This window comes from Podarcis erhardii (genome assembly GCF_964252035.2).
Source record: "Podarcis erhardii genome assembly, chromosome: 2".
Lineage (NCBI taxonomy): Eukaryota > Metazoa > Chordata > Lepidosauria > Squamata > Lacertidae > Podarcis > Podarcis erhardii.
The window spans coordinates 122,155,310-122,176,896 of NC_138498.1; the positions used below are offsets into that span (position 1 = coordinate 122,155,310).

The 21,587-nt window shown below is 47.2% G+C and overlaps 2 protein-coding genes across 3 annotated transcripts in view; both read right to left on the reverse strand.

Annotated features, from left to right (window-relative positions):
* The window catches only part of LOC309335225 (uncharacterized protein), a gene marked incomplete at its 3' end in the record, with an annotated part of 44,017 nt that extends 41,444 nt beyond the window's left edge, over positions 1-2,573 (reverse strand). The window contains exons 1-2 of the mRNA XM_081850099.1: positions 2,335-2,573; positions 1,024-1,315 (exon numbers count right to left, since the gene is read on the reverse strand). Coding sequence (XP_081706225.1) covers positions 1,024-1,315; positions 2,335-2,552 — 510 coding nt within the window. The 5' untranslated portion in view covers positions 2,553-2,573. The remainder of the gene's footprint in view (positions 1-1,023; positions 1,316-2,334) is intronic.
* Positions 2,574-6,249: 3,676 nt separating this feature from the next.
* Positions 6,250-17,014, reverse strand: LOC309337014 (vomeronasal type-2 receptor 26-like). Of its 2 annotated transcripts, XM_081853634.1 has the most exons (6): positions 16,310-17,014; positions 15,039-15,330; positions 13,131-13,934; positions 10,168-10,400; positions 8,649-8,775; positions 6,250-7,862 (listed from the first exon to the last, which is right to left on the reverse strand). In XM_081853634.1, exons 3-6 carry the CDS (start codon positions 13,135-13,137, stop codon positions 6,961-6,963), a joined length of 1,269 nt encoding a protein of 422 aa, XP_081709760.1. In that variant the 5' UTR covers positions 13,138-13,934; positions 15,039-15,330; positions 16,310-17,014; the 3' UTR covers positions 6,250-6,960. The 2 variants fall into 2 exon arrangements, with proteins under 2 accessions (XP_081709760.1, XP_081709761.1); XM_081853635.1 differs by lacking the exon at positions 16,310-17,014 and having other exon boundaries at positions 15,039-15,369.
* Between the last annotated feature and the right edge of the window lie 4,573 nt (positions 17,015-21,587).

The window sequence follows — 21,587 nt, forward strand, 5'->3', positions numbered from 1 at the left end:
GCTTCAGGTTAAGAACAGTTTCAAGTTAAGAACAGACTTCCGGAACGAATTAAGTACTTAAACTGAGGTACCACTGTATGCAGCTGTTGTGCAAATGACCAACTCCATGTTGGGCATTTTTATGGAAGGATTCAAAATGAAAACTGTCAACATCGTAATGTGCCTCAAGAAGGTTATTGTAGAATTAGGAAAAGCGCTAAAATGGTTAACAAAAATGATCTAAGGTTTGGAGCGGGGTTTCCCAAACTTGGGTCTCCAGCTCTTTTTGGACTACAATTTCCATTATCCCTAGCTAGCAGGACCAGTGATCAGGGATGATGGGAACTGTAGTTTTTTTTAAAAAAAGTTGGAGACCCCAGCTTAGGAAATCCTGGTTTGGAACAACTCTCCTATGGGGAAAGGTTACAATTTTTCAGATCTTTTTAGTTTAGAGGGCAAAAGAGACACAATGAGTTGTAAAAGTATTCATGGTGTGGAGAAAGAGGATAAAGAGACCCTTTTCTCCGTATCCCATAAAACTAGGACTTAAGGCCATCCAATGAACCTGAATGTTGGAGGATTCAGAATGCTTCTTCACAGTGAATAGTCAAACTGTGGACTTGCCCTCACAAGATGTAAATATGTCCACAAATCGCATGGCCTTCAGAGGGGAGTAGGTAGACTCAGGGAGGATAAGATTAGCAATGATTCCCTAGCCAGAGGGCAGTCTACCTCTGAATTCCAGTTGTTGGGAATCAAAAGTAGGAAGAGTGATGTTGCACTTGGGTCCATTTGCGGGCTTCCTGAAAGTGGCATCTGGTAGGCTGCTCTGAAAGCAGGATGCTGGAATAGATGGACCTATAACCTGATGCAGATGCTTCTGTTCTTAAGGCATCTCAGGCAAGATTGAGCCTATTGTAAACAGTTTTAAGGGAATCCTTCCAGAAATGGAGAATCCTAGAGTAGGAAGGGAGCTCAGGGTTCACATAGTCTAATTGATACACTACTGTTGCATCCCTGACTGCTGGCCATCCCAGTCCCTACCTGTGGGATTTTGTAGATGCCCAACATGCTAGAAACATGGGTAGAAATGTCCGATTCAGCCCCTTCAATAACAGCCAAGAGGTTCTTGCGTCTTCCACAGTTGTAGTTTGGAATATTCTTTTCCCCACCAGAATGCCCATCCAGCAGTGCACTGGAAACCACTCTGCCATCAAAATAGGTTTCAAAGAGGTTGTAGCCCAAGGTGATGTTGGTTAAAATCAAGGGATCCCGATTAATCTCCTGAACAGCAAACAAGAAGGACAGAACGTGCCAGTACTTCTCTTCAGAGATACTGCAAAGTATCAAATAAAACACTTGTGACAGGCTGTCATTATCAATTCAGTGAAAACAAAATGCCATATTCTTTCTAAAGACTTTCTCAGGTACATACACCTTAGAACAGGGTACCTCTGGGTAATTGTTTCTATGATTTTATTGGGGGAGAGATACGGATCCTGGCTGCAAGTTGGATAGTTATTTGCCACTTTTGAAAAACAGCAGAGAGGTTATTGTTCACAGTCTTTAAAGAACAAAATCAGCTTTTTAAAAGAGGTTTGTGAAGTTGGTTTGGAAGCTGATCAAAGGGTGTGTTAAAAAGATGTGGCTTTATGCATCTTCCTATGTTGAAAATGAAGGTTCAGCCTCTACATTGGGTAAGAGAAGCAGGTACTTGTTAACTTGTTCATAAACAATCTAGAGTTAGGACTGAGCAGTGAAGTGGCCAAGTCTGCTGATGATGGTAGATTCTTCAGGGACACAAAAAGAAATTGTGAAGAGCTCCAAAGGACCTAACAAATCAGAAAGAATGCTTGATAAAGCCCAGATATAGTCTGCGCATTGCTTAAGCTTTGTACAAGCAAACCATGATGAAGGTCGGATAAACAACTCATCTGAAATGAGGAGCCATCACACTCAATATTGGGAGAGAATCTGACAAGGGGTACCAGAAAATAAGAGCTGTCCTTGGGAACAGTCAATGCACAGGTGGGGCAGTGTTCGATCCTGGTACATTCTTAAGGAAATCAGCCCTGAGTGCTCACTGGAAGGACAGAGCTGAGGCTCCAATACTTTGGCCACCTCATGAGAAGAGAAGACTTCCTGGAAAAGACCCTGATGTTGGGAAAGATGGAGGGCACAAGGAGAAGGGGATGACAGAGGACGAGATGGTTGGACAGTGTTCTCGAAGCTACCAGCATGAGTTTGACCAAGCTGCTGGAGGCAGTGGAAGACAGGAGTGCCTGGCGTACTCTGGATCATGGGGTCACGAAGAATCGGACACGACTAAATGACTAAACAACAACAACAACTTACTCACGGGGCCTGATTAATGGAGGTTGAGAGAAGATGTATTCATCAAACACAGCAGCTTTGGGTGAGATGATCCCGCTAATGAGATGGTCCCCTGCCCTGTAATAATTCACTGGTTCATTCTGAAGCCAGATCAGATCCACAGAGCATCTACCCAGCTGTGTCCCACAGGCAGCCTGTGGCATTAGCAGCAGCAGCTGCAGAAGCAGGAGTGACATCATCCTAGCAATGTCAGTGGCAAGTGTCCTCCCTTATGACATCAGTGACTTCAGTGACACAACTGGACTCAAGACATGGATTCAGACCTAAAGGTAGGGGAGAGGACCTCCATCCCAGACCAGGCTCTCAGTGGCACGAGATTTACTTATTATCTTGAGAAGGGTAGGGCAGGAGGTATTTATGTCACAGTTATTTTTCCAAGCTCGTTGCAAGAAGTTACATCACGTTGCCCATGATTGTGATGCTTAGCACATAGGCCTCAGGGGAAATTCCTAGAACTTTGGGGTGAAGAGAGGAATTAATCATTATGATTTTGATAATTATAAAGGGGGATAAGTTTCCTGTTTGCTACCTCTTGGGCTCTCTGCATGGTTCAATGAGCAGGTGCAGAGCTAGAGAGAAAACGTGTTTCTGAGAAATCACCAAGGGGGACTCCATTGTCTGACATGGACCAGTGAGGGAGCAGGTGAACTTGGCAAACTTTGTGGTAATGAAACACTTTCCCATTAGGCAGGATGAAAATGCTCTTTGTTTTAGACCAGTGGTTCCCAACCTTTTTTGGGCCATGCCCCACCTAAGCATCTCTAAAATCCTGATTCCCAACCGACATGTATTTCTTATTACAGTGATACCTTGGGTTAAGTACTTAATTCATTCTGGAGGTCCGTTCTTAACCTGAAACTGTTCTTAACCTGAGGTACAACTTTAGCTAATGGGGTCTCCCGATGCTGCTGCGACACCGCCGCGTGATTTCTGTTCTCATCCTGAAGCAAAGTTCTTAACCCAAGGTACTATTTCTGGGTTAGCGGAGTCTGTAACCTGAAGCATCTGTAACCTGAAGCGTATGTTACCCGAGGTACCACTGTATTCAAAAAGTGAACTCCTATTCACGTGGAGGAAGCCTAAGAGGCCATTAACTTGGTGTAACTCATTATCGAATTGCCCCCCTTAAAAATCAAATAGCCCCCCTGTGGGGCGTGTGCTCCACATTAGGAATCACGGTTTTAGAGTCTATATGAACCATCTCCCATATGCATACCTGGGGGGCACTCGTCCCTCCCCACCATGCAGAAACTCTTTTGTTGTCTGCTGATAGCTCCATTTCCTACCAGTCATTATAAGACCACCAAGTTTGTTAATAATCCTTCTCTTGTAAAGCACATATTGTGAATCAGTAAGCTGCTCCTCAATAATCTGCACATCTGCAGTTGCCTTCTGCTTAATCATGCTGTTTCCTAATAGGAAAAAAATTCTGAAGAAATTTGCAGAGAATGATCACTAGGGCTGGCCGATAGATCATCCAATACGGGTTTGAAGTCCATGTCATGATATCAGTTTCATAATTTTTGACCTGGCAATATATCACAAATCATGGTGTGTGTGTGATGCAAAAATCACAATGTTGGAGAAACCGTGAAGCTGGCGAATACTTCTCTTGAAATCTGCACCCCCTGTTAAGTCTGCTGGCTCATCTCTCATCTCGCCCCTGCCTTCTGCAGTGGGCAGCAATTTACAAGAGCAGGCACTGGCAAAAATCATGATGTGGGAAAAACCATGAAGCCAACCAATGCCTCTGTATAGCTCCATCCTTATTTCAGACATCATGATATATCGCAATGTTTAGATGGTGATATATTGCGATGTTGAAAACCAGATATTGTGCAGCCCCACTGTTCGCCTCTACATAGCTCCATCCTTATTTCAGACATTGTGATATATCACAATGTTAAGTTGTTGATATATTGCGATGTTGAAAACCAGATATCAACCAGCCCTAATGCTCCCAGGCTCCTTATCGGCACATCTTGTCAAGGACACTGCAGCTGTTTATACATTTGCGTACCCTTCACATATAATGGGTTGTATCCAGTGCAAGTAGATTCATTGAAAAGTATCAACATGACAAAGCTAAGAAGTCATCATGATGTTCTGTAGGGGCCGAGTCTGTAGGGTCCTACTTGTTAAGATCTGAACTTCAATGGGAAAATGTAACTAGTGGCAAACAATGGACACGGTAGAACATATTGGGGCCATTTGCTCCAGGGGACACAAAACGCCAGCAGATGCACCTCTACGTGTTCTGGAAAACTTCTGAACACTTTTCAAGGACATTCATTCCTATACAAAAGCCATTACAGCCATCAAGCTCTAAGGGAGAAAGGTTGTTTTCTGCTGCTCCAGAGAAGCGGACACGGAGCAATGGTTCCAAACTACAAGAAAGAAGATTCCACCTAAACATTAGGAAGAACTTCCTGACAGTAAGAGCTGTTTGACAGTGGAATTTGCTGCCAAGGAGTGTGGTGGAGTCTCCTTCTTTGGAGGTCTTTAAGCAGAGGCTTGACAACCATATGTCAGGAGTGCTCTGATGGTGTTTCCTGCTTGGCAGGGGGGTGGACTCGATGGCCCTTGTGGTCTCTTCCAACTCTAGGATTCTATGATTCTATGATTCTAGGTTATGAAGTCATGGCAGTGTCCTTCTAAAGAAGGAGGCAATACCAGGTGAAACTTTAAGGAGGTATTGGGAGATAGTTCTTAGAATATTAGAGCTATAGAGTTAAAAGGGTCCAGTGATTCCATTATGGCACCCCTGAAAATTACCTACCTCCTCAGCTACTTCTGTCCAGATGCTCACTCTTCTGACAGGGTCTTACCTGCCCTCCTTTCATCAATGATCATTAATGAAATTACCTAAATATACATAAGTTTGCAGAACTGAGTATGTTAGGAATCAGATGCCTCACTTCATTTTCATCATGAGAGTCTCCTTCGTATTCACATGAGGTATCAGCACAATAATGTAGCACCTGGGGAGGAAGATGCAGCCCAGAAGCCCAGCACTGGAGGCCAGCATAGAGAAGACCTGCACGGCTACCATGTACTTCCCTTTGGTGCTCAGGTAGGTGGGAACAAAGGACACCCAAACATTTCAGAAGACCAGCATGCTGAAGGTCATCAGCTTGGCTTCACTGAAGGCAGCTTCCTGGCTAGGAATGCCATTCTGAAGCAGATGGCAGCCAGGAAGCCCATGTAGTTGAGGGCACTGTAAAACACGGCAACAGTTCCTTCATTACATTTCAGGATTAAATGGAGTTGGCCAGACTCTTCCCCAGCCATCTCCTAGTGTTTCTGTGTGCTTTGGCTTCTGTCAGTGTTCTGCGCGCTGGAAGCAGTTTAGGCATGCTGGCCACATGACCTGGAAAGTAGTCTGCAGACAAACGTCCAGGGGTCCTCTACCTACCAGACCACCTTAATAAGAATTCTGGTGTCAATCACACACCTGTTATTAGGCTGCCATACTTCAGACCTCTCATGCAGGAGGCACACAAAGAAGGCCCTGCAGATAATAACAAAATGTATCTCGTGAAAAAGTATTATTACGTGTTAAGGAGGAGGGCATGCTCAGTATGACTATGAAAACTGGATGCAATTTATATATTTATATTATTTATATTTATATTTATATTTATATTATTTATATTATTTATATTATTTATATTATTTATATTATTTATATTATTTATATATTTATATATTTTTATTTGTATAACATCCTCCATCCGTAGATCTTAGGACAGTTCACAACATAAAATTGCAATACAAAAAACACGAAATACATAATATCAATAAGAACAAAAAACAATAGTCCCACAACATAGGACATCAATCAGCATGGGACATCAATCAGCCCTAGGCCTGGTTGAAGAGAAATTTTTTTGCCTAGCACCTAAATTATAAATAATGAAGGCGCCAGGCAAACCTCCCTGGGGAGGGTATTCCCCAAATGTGGAGCCATCACAGAAAAGTCCCGTTCTCTTGTTGCCACGCTCTGGACCTCTCCTGGAGGAGCCACATGAAGAAGGGCTTCAGATGATGATCTCTGGGTCTGGATAGGCTCATAGGAGAGAGTGGTCCATGAAGTATTGTGATTCTAAGCCATTTAATGCTCAGTATCATCACTTAATGCTGTAAGTCCTCATCTTTCCTCTCCTCCTCTGATTAAGGGATTCCTTTTCAAATCCCCTGCCGAGCTACTTCTGCCCAGTTTTTCCCTCCTCCGCCAGGGAAAAAGGAGCATCTATCATCATCATCATCATCATCAAACCTTTTATTGGCATCACATACAAACAAGAGCATCTATCTTCTGACATGCTTGCAGCGAGTAAATTGGACAGTGGCCTGACCCCACACATTTCATCAACAGCCCATCAGTTGAACAGGGTTTAAGAAAAAAAATATTTTAAAGTCAAATCTATCCGCAGAACTGGACGTTTTGAGAATAAGAGGCTTCATTTAGTTGACATCATAATTTAATGGTGAATAAAGGGCTCGGGTCCAGTTTGTGGCATCTCAACTAAACAGAACTACTTGCTAAAAATGGCAGCTAACATGAACATCAAAGAATAAGATGTCTCACTTTGATTTCATTGTGAGATGCTCCTTTGTATTCAGTTCAGCTCTCAGCACAATAATGTAGCACTTGGGAAGGAAGATGCAGCCCAGGAGCCCAGCACTGGAGGCCAAAATGGAGAAGACCTGCACAGCTACCATGTATTTCCCCTTGGTGCTCAAGTAGGTGGGAACAAAGGACACCCAAACACTGCAGAAGACCAGCATGCTGAAGGTGATCAGCTTGGCCTCATTGAAGGATCCTGGAAGCTTTCTGGCTAGGAAAGCCACTGTGAAGCAGATGGCTGCCAGGAAGCCCATGTAGCTGAGGGAACCATAAAACATGGCAGAAGACCCTTCATTGCATTGTAGGATGATCTCTCCAGGCTGGGAGTGCATGTCAGAGTCTGGGAATGGGGGAGAGATGCCAAGCCAGATGGTGCAGAGGAGAACTTGTACACTGGAACAGGAAATGATAATGGAGTTGGCCAGACTTTTCCCCAGCCATCTTCTCACCTTGTTCCCTGGCTTTGTGGCCAGGAAGGCCAGCACCACCATTATGGTTTTTGCTAACACAGATGAAACAGCAACTGAGAAGATGATGCTGAAGGCTGTTTGTCGGAGAAGGCAGGTCACTTTCCTTGGGCGGCCGATGAAAAGGAAGGAGGACAAAAAGGAAAGGAAGAGAGATACAAGAAGTATGTAGGAGAGGTCTCGGTTATTGGCTTTGACTATGGGAGTTTCCATGTATTTAATAAAGATGGCAAAAACAAAACCCGTGGTTAAGGAGAGGAATAGGGCAAAGGACGCCAATGTGATCCCCAAGGATTCTTCATAGGCAAGAAAGGTGATAACCTTGGGGACACATTGATTTCGGTGCTCGTTTGGGTGCTGATCTTCTGGACATGTGGTGCAATAGTCTGCATCTGAAAGGAAGATACGAGAATTCAGTGGTCCTAATGTGTTCTGCTACATTCCAAAACATCTACGCTTGAAAGTGCAGTTCAACTGTGGAACGAACTCCCCTTTTTTGGAGGTTTTCAAGCAGAGGTTGGATGGCCCTCTAGCATGGATGCTTTAGTTGAGATTCCTTTAGTTGCAGGTGGTTGGACTTGGCGTCCCTTCTAACCCTGATTCTATGATTCTCCTTGTGCCATTTTACATTTACATTTTGTTTATACAGTGGTACCTCGGGTTACAAACGCTTCAGGTTACAGACTCCGCTAACCCAGAAATAGTGCTTCAGGTTAAGAACTTTGCTTCAGGATGAGAACAGAAATTGTGCAGTGGCGGACGGAGGCCCCATTAGCTAAAGTGGTACCTCAGGTTAAGAACGGTTTCAGGTTAAGAATGGACCTCCAGAACGAATTAAGTTCTTAACCTGAGGTACCACTGTATAACAAATTCCCTATCTAATCACCCTTCTCTTTATTCCCTGTATTTTCTGATGGTTTTAGCATGCTGGCCTCTTATGTCTCCGAGTAAATTTCTATCCATATTCTCCCAAAGAATGCCTCTATATCACCCACTGGTGCCACCACCCGGCCTGCAGTTTGATAAATCCTGCGTTTTGGAACTTAACCTCACAGTAGCCAAGAATGGTTTCACATTCCAAAAATGTATTTAGGATCTTCACAGAAAATCTCTGCTGGGCAAATCTTCAGCCTATCTTTGTTTGCCCAAGGAATTCCTTCTCCCCTTGAGTCACACACCTTCCTGAGTGGAGATTGTCCCTTCACCACACAGAGCACAAGCGTAGCAGCAAACCGGTTCTCCTTCTTGAACCACCTTGGCGTATCCAGGGCGACAGCTTTCAGTACACCTGGCGCGTGGCACAATCTGACAATAGAGTGAAGGTGCGTCAAGGGGAAATGGTTAGAAGATGTGAAATTGAGTCATGAGGTGTGGAAGGACCCTAACCCCGCCCCCCCTTTGTAGGTAAATACTGCTGATGCATAAGTACAGTGGTGCCCCGCAAGACGAACGCCTCGCAAGACGGAAAACCCGCTAGACGAAAGGGTTTTCTGTTTTGGAGGCGCTTCGCAAAACGAATTTCCCTATGGGCTTGCTTCGCAAGATGAAATGTCTTGCGAGTTCCTGCGGGTCCCCCCCCCCTTTTCCTAAGCCGCTTATCAGTTATCCGCTAAAAGCCGCTAAACCGCTAATAGCGCTAATCCGCTAAGCTGTCAATGGGCTTGATTCGCAAGACGAAAAAACTGCTATACGAAGAGCCTCACGGAACGGATTAATTTCGTCTTGCGAGGCACCACTGTATCTAGTTTAGAAACAAGTTTTGCTGCCCCAGCAATGGCAGAGCAGAGGAAATATCACAGGCCTGGTGATAAACTAGGACAGGAAACAGGTCTTAAGAAAAGGGAATCTGTGCAGTTTTTATTGGCACTGGGTCTAGGGCACAAAGCCAGAGGGTGACTGACAACTTTATGCAAACAAATGTCTGGATGTCGGAGCATGGAAACTTTTCATTAAAAATGTTAAACAAGAATGGTCAGGGATGCATATTATTAGTTATTGTTGCAGAATTTTTCATCACCAATCAAATCAGGATGCCACTGGGATTTTGCAGATTTATATCATATAGAATTATACTGCTCACTCACACACAAAAACATTATTTGCCCTATTTTGTTTTCACATATTTAAAAAATATTTTAAAAAGGGCTTTATTTTTCAAAAGTGACTCATGGGGAAACTGAGTTGGGGACAGCGTATGGGACCCAACCCCACTCCAGCATGCAGTTTGAGCTCCAGCTTGGCAGGAAATTACCAAATTTTCCATTTCAAATCAATTTTCCCAATAGAGTTTATGGTGCGAATTTGGGTGCGGCAGGTGAGGCCTAGAGAGCCAGTGTGGTGTAGTGGTTAAGAGCGGTGGACTCGTAATCTGGGGAACTGGGTTCGCGTCTCCGCTCCTCCACCTGCAGCTGCTGGGTGACCTTGGGCCAGTCACACTTCTTTGAAATCTCTCAGCCCCACTCACCTCACAGAGTGTTTGTTGTGGGGGAGGAAGGGAAAGGAGAATGTTGGCCGCTTTGAGACTCCTTTGGGTAGTGATAAAGCGGGATATCAAATCCAAACTCTTCTTCTTCTTCTAGATTATAGTCTGCATATGAATTAAATTAAATAATTTCCAGTATCATATAGATAAACCCTGTAAATAATTTGGGTTTAATAAATCTCAGCAGGAAAGAAGCACATAAAAAATTCCTTTACCTCTTTAAACTGCAAGGGCCACACAATGGCTTCTGGGTTAATGGTGAGCTTTAAATGTGAGGCTGCCTGTCTCTCTACACTCCCAATTTTCACTCTGCCACGAGACCCATTGGGAAATAGTACCCAGTTCACAATATCATAGTCCGCTGCCAGGTCTCCATTCTCATCCGAATACAATCCGCCCCTGGAGGTGTTAAACAACTGGACGTTTCTTAAGAAAGGGTGGAGCTGGACTGACAGAAGAAAAACAGAATTGAGAAAGCATGGAAGTCTTTCCACTTTTCACTCTAGTCTCCTCTAAATTAGCGCTAGTGCACTTCTGGACTCATAGGAATAATGTTGTTGGCTTTTCACAGGCACAGCTGAGTTGCATTCATATATATATATATATATATATATATATATATATATATATATATATATTTGCTTTCGTAGATTTCGTAGATTTCGTAGATTTCGTAGATTGCTTTCGTAGACACCAAAACCTGCATATATATATATATATATATATGCTTTCGTAGATTTTCACGGGTACAGGAATGCAGGTTTTGGTGTCCTCGGGTGTCTTCCCGTGTAAAAGTTGGGGTGTCTAGGCGACGTTTCGACGAGGTCTCACTCGTCATCTTCAGGCTGGTGCTTTCGGCTTCTTGTTACTGGAACAGAGCAGGATCTCAGTGTTTGAGTTCCTATAAATACTGTAGAGGGGGTGTGGTGTATAGCCTCCAATGTTCTGGGCAGAGAGGAAGTTCCCAGGCTAGTGTGCCTTTTCTTCTTTTGTTCCTTAATATATGCAAAACCTGCATATATATATATATATATATATATATATATATATATATATATATATAAATAATAAATTTTATATATATCCCGCCCTCCCCAGCTGAAGCCGGGCTCAGGTCAGCTAACAACAATCAAATAATCCAACATTCTAAAAACATTTCATTATAAAAATTAATTAAAATCAAATTGATGGCAACCGTTAAGCAAAATTCTGTGCAGATTGCCAGAGGAGGGAGTCAGGCTGCGCCCTGACCAAAGGCCTGGTGGAACAGCTCTGTCTTGCAGGCCCTGCGGAAAGATGTCAGGTCCCGCAGGGCCCTAGTCTCTTGTGACAAATCGTTCCACCAGATTGGAGCCGCGGCCAAGAAAGCCCTGGCTCTAGTTGAGGCCAGCCTGACCTCCCTGTGGCCTGGGACCTTCAGGATGTTTTTATTTGCAGACCGTAAGTTCCTCTGTGGGACATACCAGGAGAGGCAGTCCCATAGGTACGAGGGTCCTAGGCCGTATAGGGCTTAAAAGGTTAAAACCAGCACCTTAAACCTGATCCTGTACTCCACCGGGAGCCAGTGCAGCTGGTATAGCACCGGATGAATGTGATCTCGCAGCAAAGACCGCATAAGGAGTCTCGCTGCGGCATTCTGCACCCGCTGGAGTTTCTGGGTCAGTCTCAAGGGCAGCCCCACGTAGAGCGAGTTACAATAATCCAGTCTGGAGGTGACCGTCGCGTGGATCACAGTGGCTAGGTCAGGGCGAGAGAGATAAGGAGCCAACTGCTTAGCTTGGCGGAGATGAAAAAATGCCGCCTTTGTTATAGCTGTAATCTGCGCCTCCATGGAGAGGGAGGCATCGAAGATTACACCCAAACTCTTAACGGACGGTGCTGGCACTAATTGCACCGCCGCAAGAGAAGGGAGTTGCCCCCTTAATCCCATATCGTCCCGTCCCAGCCAGAGGACCTCTGTCTTCGAAGGATTTAACTTCAACCGATTCCCATGTAACCATCCAGCCACAGCTTCCAGACATCTGGTCAGTGTGTCTGGGACTGAGTCAGGATGGTCGAGAGGACAAGTGGTGGGCTTTCCAGCTCGGAGGAGTCTGTCCACATCGGCTGGGGATATCCAGGAAAAGTGGTCCAATACTGGATCCGAGGACAGTCGAGGGGCCTCCAGTTCCTTTATTGTATCCAAATTGGCAGGGAGGTCATGGCGGAGCAACAGGACCTTCTCCGCAAAAAAGCTCGCAAATGCCTCACAGCTGTGTGTCATATTGTTATTTAAATTTGGCTGTCCTTAAAGGGACGTTAAAGACCTAATTATACTAAATAATTGCGCCGGGCGAGAGCTAGCGGATGCAATTGAGGCCGAGAAGGAAGACTTCTTAGCGGCCTTCACTGCCATCTCATAGGTTTTCATAAAAAAAACCATCACGGGCACCCCGCCATACTCGCTCTAGCCATCTGAGGTCCCACTTTATTTTCCAGAGCTCCTCGATAAACCAGGGAGCCCGGTTTCTGCGGGGTCACAGAGGGCACTTAGGTGTGATCTCATCGATGGCTGCCAGGAGCTGGGTATTCCAGCCCTCAACAAGCTCAGTCAATGAGTCGCCAGGGGGAGCAAGGTCCCGCAAAGCTTGGCGGAATCTATCAGGGTCCATCAGCCTCTGCGGGCGAGCCCAAATCGGCTCACCACCTAAGCAGGGTGGGGGTGGAAAGTCAGTCCTGGCTTTCAGAGCGTAGTGATCAGACCATGGCACCTTCATTGAAGGCAACATGATCACATCTATACCGACGCCAAAGATCAAATCCAGCTTGTGGCCTGCTTGATGTGTGGGGCCCAAAACAAACTGGGAGAGCCCTGGATTTTACATTTTTATCCTATTACAACATATCAGATCATCAAAATCAACAAGATATATTCCCCCCCCCCCAAAAAAAAAAACCAGAGGAGGAAGTTGAGGGAAGTCAGAGGGGGAGTGGAGAAATTGGGGGAAAGCTGAGTTGCATTCTTAATTTATCACTAGAGAATGACTGAACCATGGAATGTCTTCTGATGCCACCAAAACAAGCCAAATAGCATTGGAAAATTACATGTTAGATATGCATTGGAAATGCTGGCACGGTTGAGGCGATTGGATTGGATTCTGGGTGCAGGACAAGGATTCAAGGGGGAGGGGAGGAATACCTGCCATGGCTGCAGTCGTTCAAGTCCCAAACTGTCCCCTCTACCCATCATCAACACCTGCTTGGATCTGGAAGAATAGGCAGCATTTAAGGCACGTGCCACAGCTTGGACACTGCTGTACGTAATGTAGCTGTCTTGTGACAGGGCCCTTTCAACCTCCTCTTGGGGAAGAACCTCCAGTTTCGCTTTCTCTGTGCATCTTATCCAACCTTTCATGGGCAATACAGCCTCCGAACATAAACATTGAAATGATTCATCCCAAAATCGTAGTGTTGTGCCCGACCGCGGCTTATAGTATTCATATTTTGTCCATTTTCTGGTCTTCATTATGAAAGACAAAGAACCATGGATATACATGAAGGTATTAATACCATAAGATAAGTTCATGTTGATGTCCTGAAAAGCTGTTGTGATCCAGACTTTCCCCCAAGTTTGTACCCTTTCAAGTATCCTTTGTACCATGATGATTGGGTCAAATCGATTGGAAGCGTCCCCATAGTAGACAGAGACATTGACTTTTCTCCACATAACAGGTGGCTCCCTCCGTATTGAAATCTGGTACAGAGTCCTTTGTTGTATTTTTTCTGAGAAGGCAACACAGATTCCACTGCTGATCATCATAGGTGTTAAGGAACTTAAGAACCTTTCTCCGCTGTCATTGTCTGGAGCAAAGAGGCCGATCCATGTCCATCCGAAATGCAGGAGTAGCTTGACAATCCCCAGGTACTGAATTTCTTCTTTGGGAACCATTTGGTAGGCAAAAGGGAACTGAGTTTTATCAGTAAGAGCAAAACCATAACTGACCTAGCGAGGAAAGGAACAATATCAATCAATCAATCAATCAATCAATCAATCAATCAATCAATTTCCTTTATTCGACCGATAGTCAGAGATAAAACACAATACAGAATTATAAACTAAAACATCATAGGGGTACATAAATAAGGTAGGGCCACAGTACTAAACCTCTCACAGATAACCCACATCAAAGCATTCAGTTATACGTTTCCGACACTTGAGTGCCAGGAAAAGGAATTTAGCCACTGACAAAGTTGTTTTCCCAGAAGACTTATTTAGCAGATATGCTGTCTGCTTTCCTCTTTGTCGGGGACTGAGCTGGGGTAAGTATGGAGTTATAAGATACTGTCTTAAATCGTTGTAGAAGGGACAGCTCAGTAAGATGTGCTCTGTGGATTCTACCTCACCCAACGCACAATGGCATAATCTCTGGTCATATGGGACTCCTCCATATCTTCCCTTCAGAACCGATGAGTCAAGAACATTCAGCCTAGCCGCGGTAAATAGTCTGCGGTATTCCACATAGTGGATATCCGCCAGGTAGCGAGCTGGAGCAGCCCCATACATCTGCTCCCCCAGAAACAACCCAGGTTTCACACGGGCTATGTCCTCCTGTCTGGCAATGTCCCTTAATCTTTGAGCGATCACCGCCTTTGCGTGGCTATACGTCATGGACTGGAAGAATATCAGATATATCTTAATAACAAGCAAGAAAGGGACTGGCTTGACAAGGATGGGAAGGCTATCAATGATTACTAGGTGCAAGGACCATGTTCTTCCTCCACTGCCAAAGGCACCATGGTCTTGAAAGCCTGTTGTTGGGAATCAAAAGTGGGAAGAGTGGCTTTTCACTCAGACCGCGCTTGCAGATTTCCCAGAAGTGGTTTCTGCTCGGCTGAAAATGGGATGCTAGACTAGACGGACTTATAGGCTGAACCAGCTTCAGGGTGTTTCTCATGTTCATAGGACACCTCAGGCTATTATAAATCATTTTAAGAGAATCCTTCAAAAAACAGAGAGTCCTAAAGTCGAAGGGGAGCTCAGAGGTTCCTCCAATGCAGGAAATTCACCACTGTAGCTTCCCTGACTGGTGACCATCCCAGTCCCTACCTGTGGGATTTTGTAGATGCCCAACATGCTAGAAACATGGGTAGAAATGTCAGATCCAGCCCCTTCAATAACAGCCAAGAGGTTCTTGCGTCTTCCACAGTTGTAGTTTGGAATATTGCTTTCCCCACCACAATATCCATCTAGCATTGCATTCGAAACCACTCTGCCATCAAAATAGATTTCAAAGAGGTTGTAGCCCAAAGTGGTGTTGGGTAAAAGTGATGGATCCAGATTAATCTCCTGAACAGCAAGCAAAAATGACAGGATGTGCCAGTACTTCTGTTCTGAGATACTGCAAAACATTAAATACAGTAGTTGTGACAGGCTGTCGTTCTCCAGTCATTGTGGGTGGGGGGGGTGGGAGGGATGCCAAATTCTTTCTTTTTATTAATCAGAAGGCTTTCCAGGCACCACACGCCTCAAAAACAGTGCATCCTCAAATAATTGCTCCTATGTTTTTATTGGGGGACAGATACAGACCCTTGGTTGCAAGTTGGATATTAATTTGCCACTTCCTTAAAACATTGTGGAGTTTATAGTTTGGGATAGAAGGTCCGCAGCTTTCAAAGAACAGAACCAAATATATTTCAGAAGTTTGCGATATGCTTGGAAGCTGATCAAAGGATGTTATAGATTTGCCGGGTTCCACTTAACAGGGCTAGCTGGCTAAATTAGTCCTATTTGGGCCAGCGAGGAGAGAATTAGCTGTGGGTTCTCAGAGCGGGTAATCTTTATAAAAAGGGGAGGGGGAGAGAAGAAAAGGAAGGGGAAGAAAAGATCAGGCGAAGTTCAAATTGAAATCCATGCGGAATAGCTGTCTTACAGGCCCTGTGGAAGGAAGTTAAATCCTGCAGGGCCCTGGTCTCCACCAGGTCGGAGCCATCACTGAGAAGGCCCTGGCCCTGGTGGAGGATAATCTGACTTCCTTAGGGCCCGGGACCTCTAAACTATGATTATTCATGGATCTTAAGGTCCTCTGTGGGAAGTACCAGGAGAGGCGGTCCCATAAATACGAGGGCCCTAAGCCACAAAGTGTTTTAAAGGTCAAAACCAGCACCTTAAACCTGACCCAATACTTCGCCGGGATCCAGTGCAACTGGTAAAGCACTGGGTGAATATGCTGCCATGGCAGGGACCCTGTGAGGAGCCTCTCTGCAGCATTCTGCACCCACTGGAGTTTCTGGGACAGTTTCAAGGGCAGCCTCACATAGAGCGAATTACAGTAGTTGATGTTTTCCCCCAGCAATCAAGTGGCTTATAAAATTACTTACTCGGTAATCATGGTCAATGGGGGCCGAGAGAAGTTGTATGGTTTAAATAGAGCAGTTTTTGGTGAGATGATCCCACTAATGAGATGGTCCCCTGCCCTGTAATAATTCACTGGTTCATTTCGAAGCCGGATCAGATTCACAGAGCATTTCCCTGCCTGAGTCCCACAGACAGCCTCAGGCATTAGCAGCAGCAGCAGCAGCAGTGATATCATCCTAGCAGTGACCATGACAAGCAGTGACTTCAGTGACACATCTGGGCTCTAGCCATGGATGCAGAGCTAAAGCTAGCAAGAAAAAGCTTCCCACCTTCGCAGTCCCTGTCTGCCCTGAACCTCAGACCAGGCTCTCAGTGATGCTTAATATTTTGAGAAGCATTTATGGCATCACTCTTCTTTCAAGCTTCTTACAAGATGTGGACTCATTTTCTCCTTGATTCTGAAGTTTAGGTTATTGGTCTCAGGGGAAATCCTACAAGATTTGTTGCGAGTAGAGGAATACATCACTATGATTTTGATAATTATACAGGGGAAGAAGTTTCGTGTCTGCAACCTCGTGGACTTTCTGCTTGGCTCACTGGGCAGGTGCAGAGCTGGAGAGAAAACATGTTTTTGAGAAATCACCAACAAGGTTTCATGGTTGAGATGGGCCAGTGGACCTGGCAAACTTTGCAATGGAGGAAACACTTTTGAAAGCTTGCTTTGGCGATCAGGGGCATACTCTTAGTAACCGACTTTGGTTACTGTAATACAGCTATAGGAATACAGATATAGGAAAGTACAATAACAAATATCTCCTGGCAGAAATAGAATGATCCTTGTAAAACAACAAATATAATGTTTTTTGATATCTGACGAAAACAAAGAAAGAAATACAGTAACTTGGAACTGTGTGTGAAAAAATTGTAGAAATAGTACAATGAGTCTAATCAGAAGCCAAATGTGTTTGTTTTCTTTTCTTTTTTCTTTTTCCCCCTCTCCTCCTTCCACCCCCTTCCTCTTCTCTTTTCTTTTTGTGCCTCCTTTCTTATTTTTTGTCTTTTTGATATGTTAAGAAAGAGATAAAGAGGTAAAAGCATAATATGAAAACTTCAATAAGTTGAAAGTGATGTTGTGTAATTTTTCTATTACTATTTATATATTGTTAAAATTGGTTAATTGTAATGAATTGATGTAGCAACTACTGTGGTTTTCCCCCTTTGTTATTGTTGAATTCTAAATAAAGTATTATTCTTAAAAATAAAAAAAGATATAGGAAAGTACTTCATTCTTGGTTCCAGCGATGCCGATGAATAAAATACAGTGGTACCTCGGGTTACATACGCTTCAGGTTACATACGCTTCAGGTTACAGACTCTGCTAACCCAGAAATAGTACCTCAGGTTAAGAACTTTGCTTCAGGATGAGAACAGAAATTGTGCGGCAGTGGCAGCAGTAGGAGGCCCCCTTAGCTAAAGTGGTGCTTCAGGTTAAGAACAGTTTCAGGTTAAAAACAGACCTCCGGAACGAATTAAGTACTTAACCTGAGGTACCACTGTATTGGGGTGGTGGTGCTAGGTAAGCCCTGCCCTACATAATTGATCACAAGATGCAGTGCACACACACCATTTGAATGGCAACGCCCATCAATATTGGAGAGGCAACCTTAAATATTTCATTGGGGGCCTGAAGGGACCTCGGCCCCTAGGCGTTGACTCCTAAGCCAGGTTCCCATTCGTACAACAACAGGACCCAGGGGGAGGAATTGCTCTACTGTTTCCGTAGCTCTACGGTGCCCTGTCCCCGCTACCCTTGCAAGCAGCCACAGTTCAAAATGAAACCTGAAGCGCTGCTGCAGTTTCAGAGGTGCAAATGATGACGGTTTAATTAAGGACACTTTGCAGGGAAAGGAGTGGGGGCGACCTTCCTTCTTCTGCCCTTCAGTGCTCCAACTGCTAAATTAAATGGAAATGAGCTAAGAAGAAGAGTTTGGATTTGATACCCCGCTTTATCACTCCCCTTAGGAGTCTCAAAGCGGCTTGCGAAGAAGTGAAAAGGTTTTGGGGACTTATCTACGATGAACTAAATTTTTTTTTGAAATATACCTTCCCTAAGAAACCTGAAGCCTTCCTTTTAGGAATGGTCGGAGAAGAGATTAGGCAAGAAGACCAAACTATGTTCCAATACGCAACGGTAGCTGCCAGGATACTGCCAGCGCAAAACTGGAAAACCCCTAATATCCCAACTATCAGAGAATGGCAATCTAAGTTATTTGAGTACAGTGGTGCCTCGCAAGACGAAATTAATCCGTTCCGTGATTTTCTTCGTCTAGCGGTTTTTTCGTCTTGCGATGCACGGTTTTCCATAGGAATGCATTGAAAATCAATTAATGCGTTCCTATGGAAACCGCCTTCCCCCGACCTCTTCTGGCGGGCATTTTAAAATCGCCCGGGACAGCGGAGGACTTCTCCGCTGTCCGGGGCGATTTAAAAGCCCCTGGGAAGGCAAGCAGGGGGGGACAAAGACTTTTGCCCCCCCCCGCCTGCCTTCAGAAGAGGTCCAGGACAGGCTTCGCGGACCTCTCCGCAAGCAGCGGGAGCGCTCCTTGCGGAGAGTTGCCAGCGCGCCCAGGCTTCGCGGCCCGCCGCCCGGCTTCGGGACATCGTTCCGATGCCGGGCGGCGGGGGGAGGCTTTCCCGCCCCAAGCCGGGCGGCGGGGGGAGGCGTTCCCGCCTCGCCCCCGGGCATCGGGGCATCCTTCCGAAGCCCGGCGGCGGGGGGAGGCGTTCCCGCCTCGCCGCCGGGCATCGGGGCATCGTTCCGATGCCGGGCGGCGGGGGGAGGCGTTCCCGCCTCGCCGCCGGGCATCGGGGCATCGTTCCGATGCCGGGCGGCGGGGGGAGGCTTTCCCGCCTCGCCGCCGGGCATCGGGGCATCGTTCCGATGCCGGGCGGCGGGGGGAGGCTTTCCCGCCTCGCCGCCGGGCATCGGGGCATCGTTCCGATGCCGGGCGGCGGGGGGAGGCTTTCCCGCCTCGCCGCCGGGCATCGGGGCATCGTTCCGATGCCGGGCGGCGGGGGGAGGCTTTCCCGCCTCGCCGCCGGGCATCGGGGCATCGTTCCGATGCCGGGCGGCGGGGGGAGGCTTTCCCGCCTCGCCGCCGGGCATCGGGGCATCGTTCCGATGCCGGGCGGCGGGGGGAGGCTTTCCCGCCTCGCCGCCGGGCATCGGGGCATCGTTCCGATGCCGGGCGCCGGGGGGAGGCTTTCCCGCCTCGCCGCCGGGCATCGGGGCATCGTTCCGATGCCGGGCGGCGGGGGGAGGCTTTCCCGCCTCGCCGCCGGGCATCGGGGCATCGTTCCGATGCCGGGCGCCGGGGGGAGGCTTTCCCGCCTCGCCGCCGGGCATCGGGGCATCGTTCCGATGCCGGGCGGCGGGGGGAGGCTTTCCCGCCTCGCCGCCGGGCATCGGGGCATCGTTCCGATGCCGGGCGCCGGGGGGAGGCTTTCCCGCCTCGCCGCCGGGCATCGGGGCATCGTTCCGATGCCGGGCGGCGGGGGGAGGCTTTCCCGCCTCGCCCCCGGGCATCGGGGCATCCTTCCGAAGCCCGGCGGCGGGGGGAGGCGTTCCCGCCTCGCCGCCGGGCATCGGGGCATCGTTCCGATGCCGGGCGGCGGGGGGAGGCGTTCCCGCCTCGCCGCCGGGCATCGGGGCATCGTTCCGATGCCGGGCGGCGGGGGGAGGCTTTCCCGCCTCGCCGCCGGGCATCGGGGCATCGTTCCGATGCCGGGCGGCGGGGGGAGGCTTTCCCGCCTCGCCGCCGGGCATCGGGGCATCGTTCCGATGCCGGGCGGCGGGGGGAGGCTTTCCCGCCTCGCCGCCGGGCATCGGGGCATCGTTCCGATGCCGGGCGGCGGGGGGAGGCTTTCCCGCCTCGCCGCCGGGCATCGGGGCATCGTTCCGATGCCGGGCGGCGGGGGGAGGCTTTCCCGCCTCGCCGCCGGGCATCGGGGCATCGTTCCGATGCCGGGCGCCGGGGGGAGGCTTTCCCGCCTCGCCGCCGGGCATCGGGGCATCGTTCCGATGCCGGGCGGCGGGGGGAGGCTTTCCCGCCTCGCTGCCCGGCATCGGGGCATCCTTCCGAAGCCCGGTGGCGGGAGGAGGTGTCCCCGCCCCGCCGCCAGGCTTCGGAGGAGGTCCGAGGACAGCGGGGAAGACGCGCTGCGCTTCCCCACTGTCCCGGAGATTTCCCTATGGGCTGTCGTCTTGCGAAGCAAGCCCATAGGGAAATTCGTCTTGCGAAGCGCCTCCAAAACGGAAAACCCTTTCGTCTAGCGGGTTTTCCGTCTTGCGAGGCGTTCGTCTTGCGGGGCACCACTGTATATAGAACTAGCAAGGATGACACAGAAGATCAGGCATCAGAAAAACGTAAAATTTATTAATGATTGGAGTAAGTTTATTACATACATAGAAACAAATTTAGGAAATATTAAAATTGCAGTAGGTGTAACATAAAGCCTGAGATGTATAGATAAAGGTTGTAAAAAGATACTGCAGGAAGATAATGCGGGGATATAGCTCAAACCGTGATGGAGGGAAGTCAATTAATGTTATGTTGTAAATTGATGCGTTTTCTTTGTTGTTGTTGTTGTTGTTGTATGTCTACATGTTTTTGTTGATATGTTGTTGGTTTTGTTTTTTGTTTTTTATGTTTTTTCTTGTCTGTTTTTTCCCCCTCCCTTTAAAAAAGAGCTTGATAAAAATGAATACAAAAAAAAAAAGTGGGAAGAGTGGGGAAAGTCTCAAAGCGGCTAACATTCTCCTTTCCCTTCCTCCCCCACAACAAACACTCTGTGAGGTGAGTGGGGCTGAGAGACTTCAAGGAAGTGTGACTGGCCCAAGGTCACCCAGCAGCTGCATGTGGAGGAGTGGGGAAGCGAACCCGGTTCACCAGATTACAAGACCATCGCTCTTAACCACTACACCACACTGGCTCTCTAAAGCTAAATGGGGTGGTGGGGGTGGAATTTTGGACAGAAAGTCCAAAAGGTGGGGAGGTTTGCTTGTGAGCTATGCAAGAGCCACAGGGGTTTGTGGCGGGGAGTGATACATACAATCTAGCTGCAAACTGCCCCCCCCCAAAACCCTTTGTGATTTCCGTTTATGTACTAAGCTTGGATCCTAGAACAATAGGCAGGTAGGATTGTACAATGCAACAACTGATTGGCCTGCAGGAGAAGACCAATCAGGCTCCAGGAGGGAAGCAGAATCAGCCAATCAGATGGGACTCATTGTGTAAATAA

Excerpts from the sequence above, each read along its gene's own strand:
- LOC309337014 (XM_081853634.1), bottom strand. Across the intron at positions 8,776-10,167 it reads GGCCCTTGCAGTTTAAAGAG|ATTGTGCCACGCGCCAGGTG; the intron begins GTAAAGGAATTT and ends CTCTATTGTCAG. Across the intron at positions 7,863-8,648 it reads GACAATCTCCACTCAGGAAG|ATGCAGACTATTGCACCACA; the intron begins GTGTGTGACTCA and ends TCTTCCTTTCAG.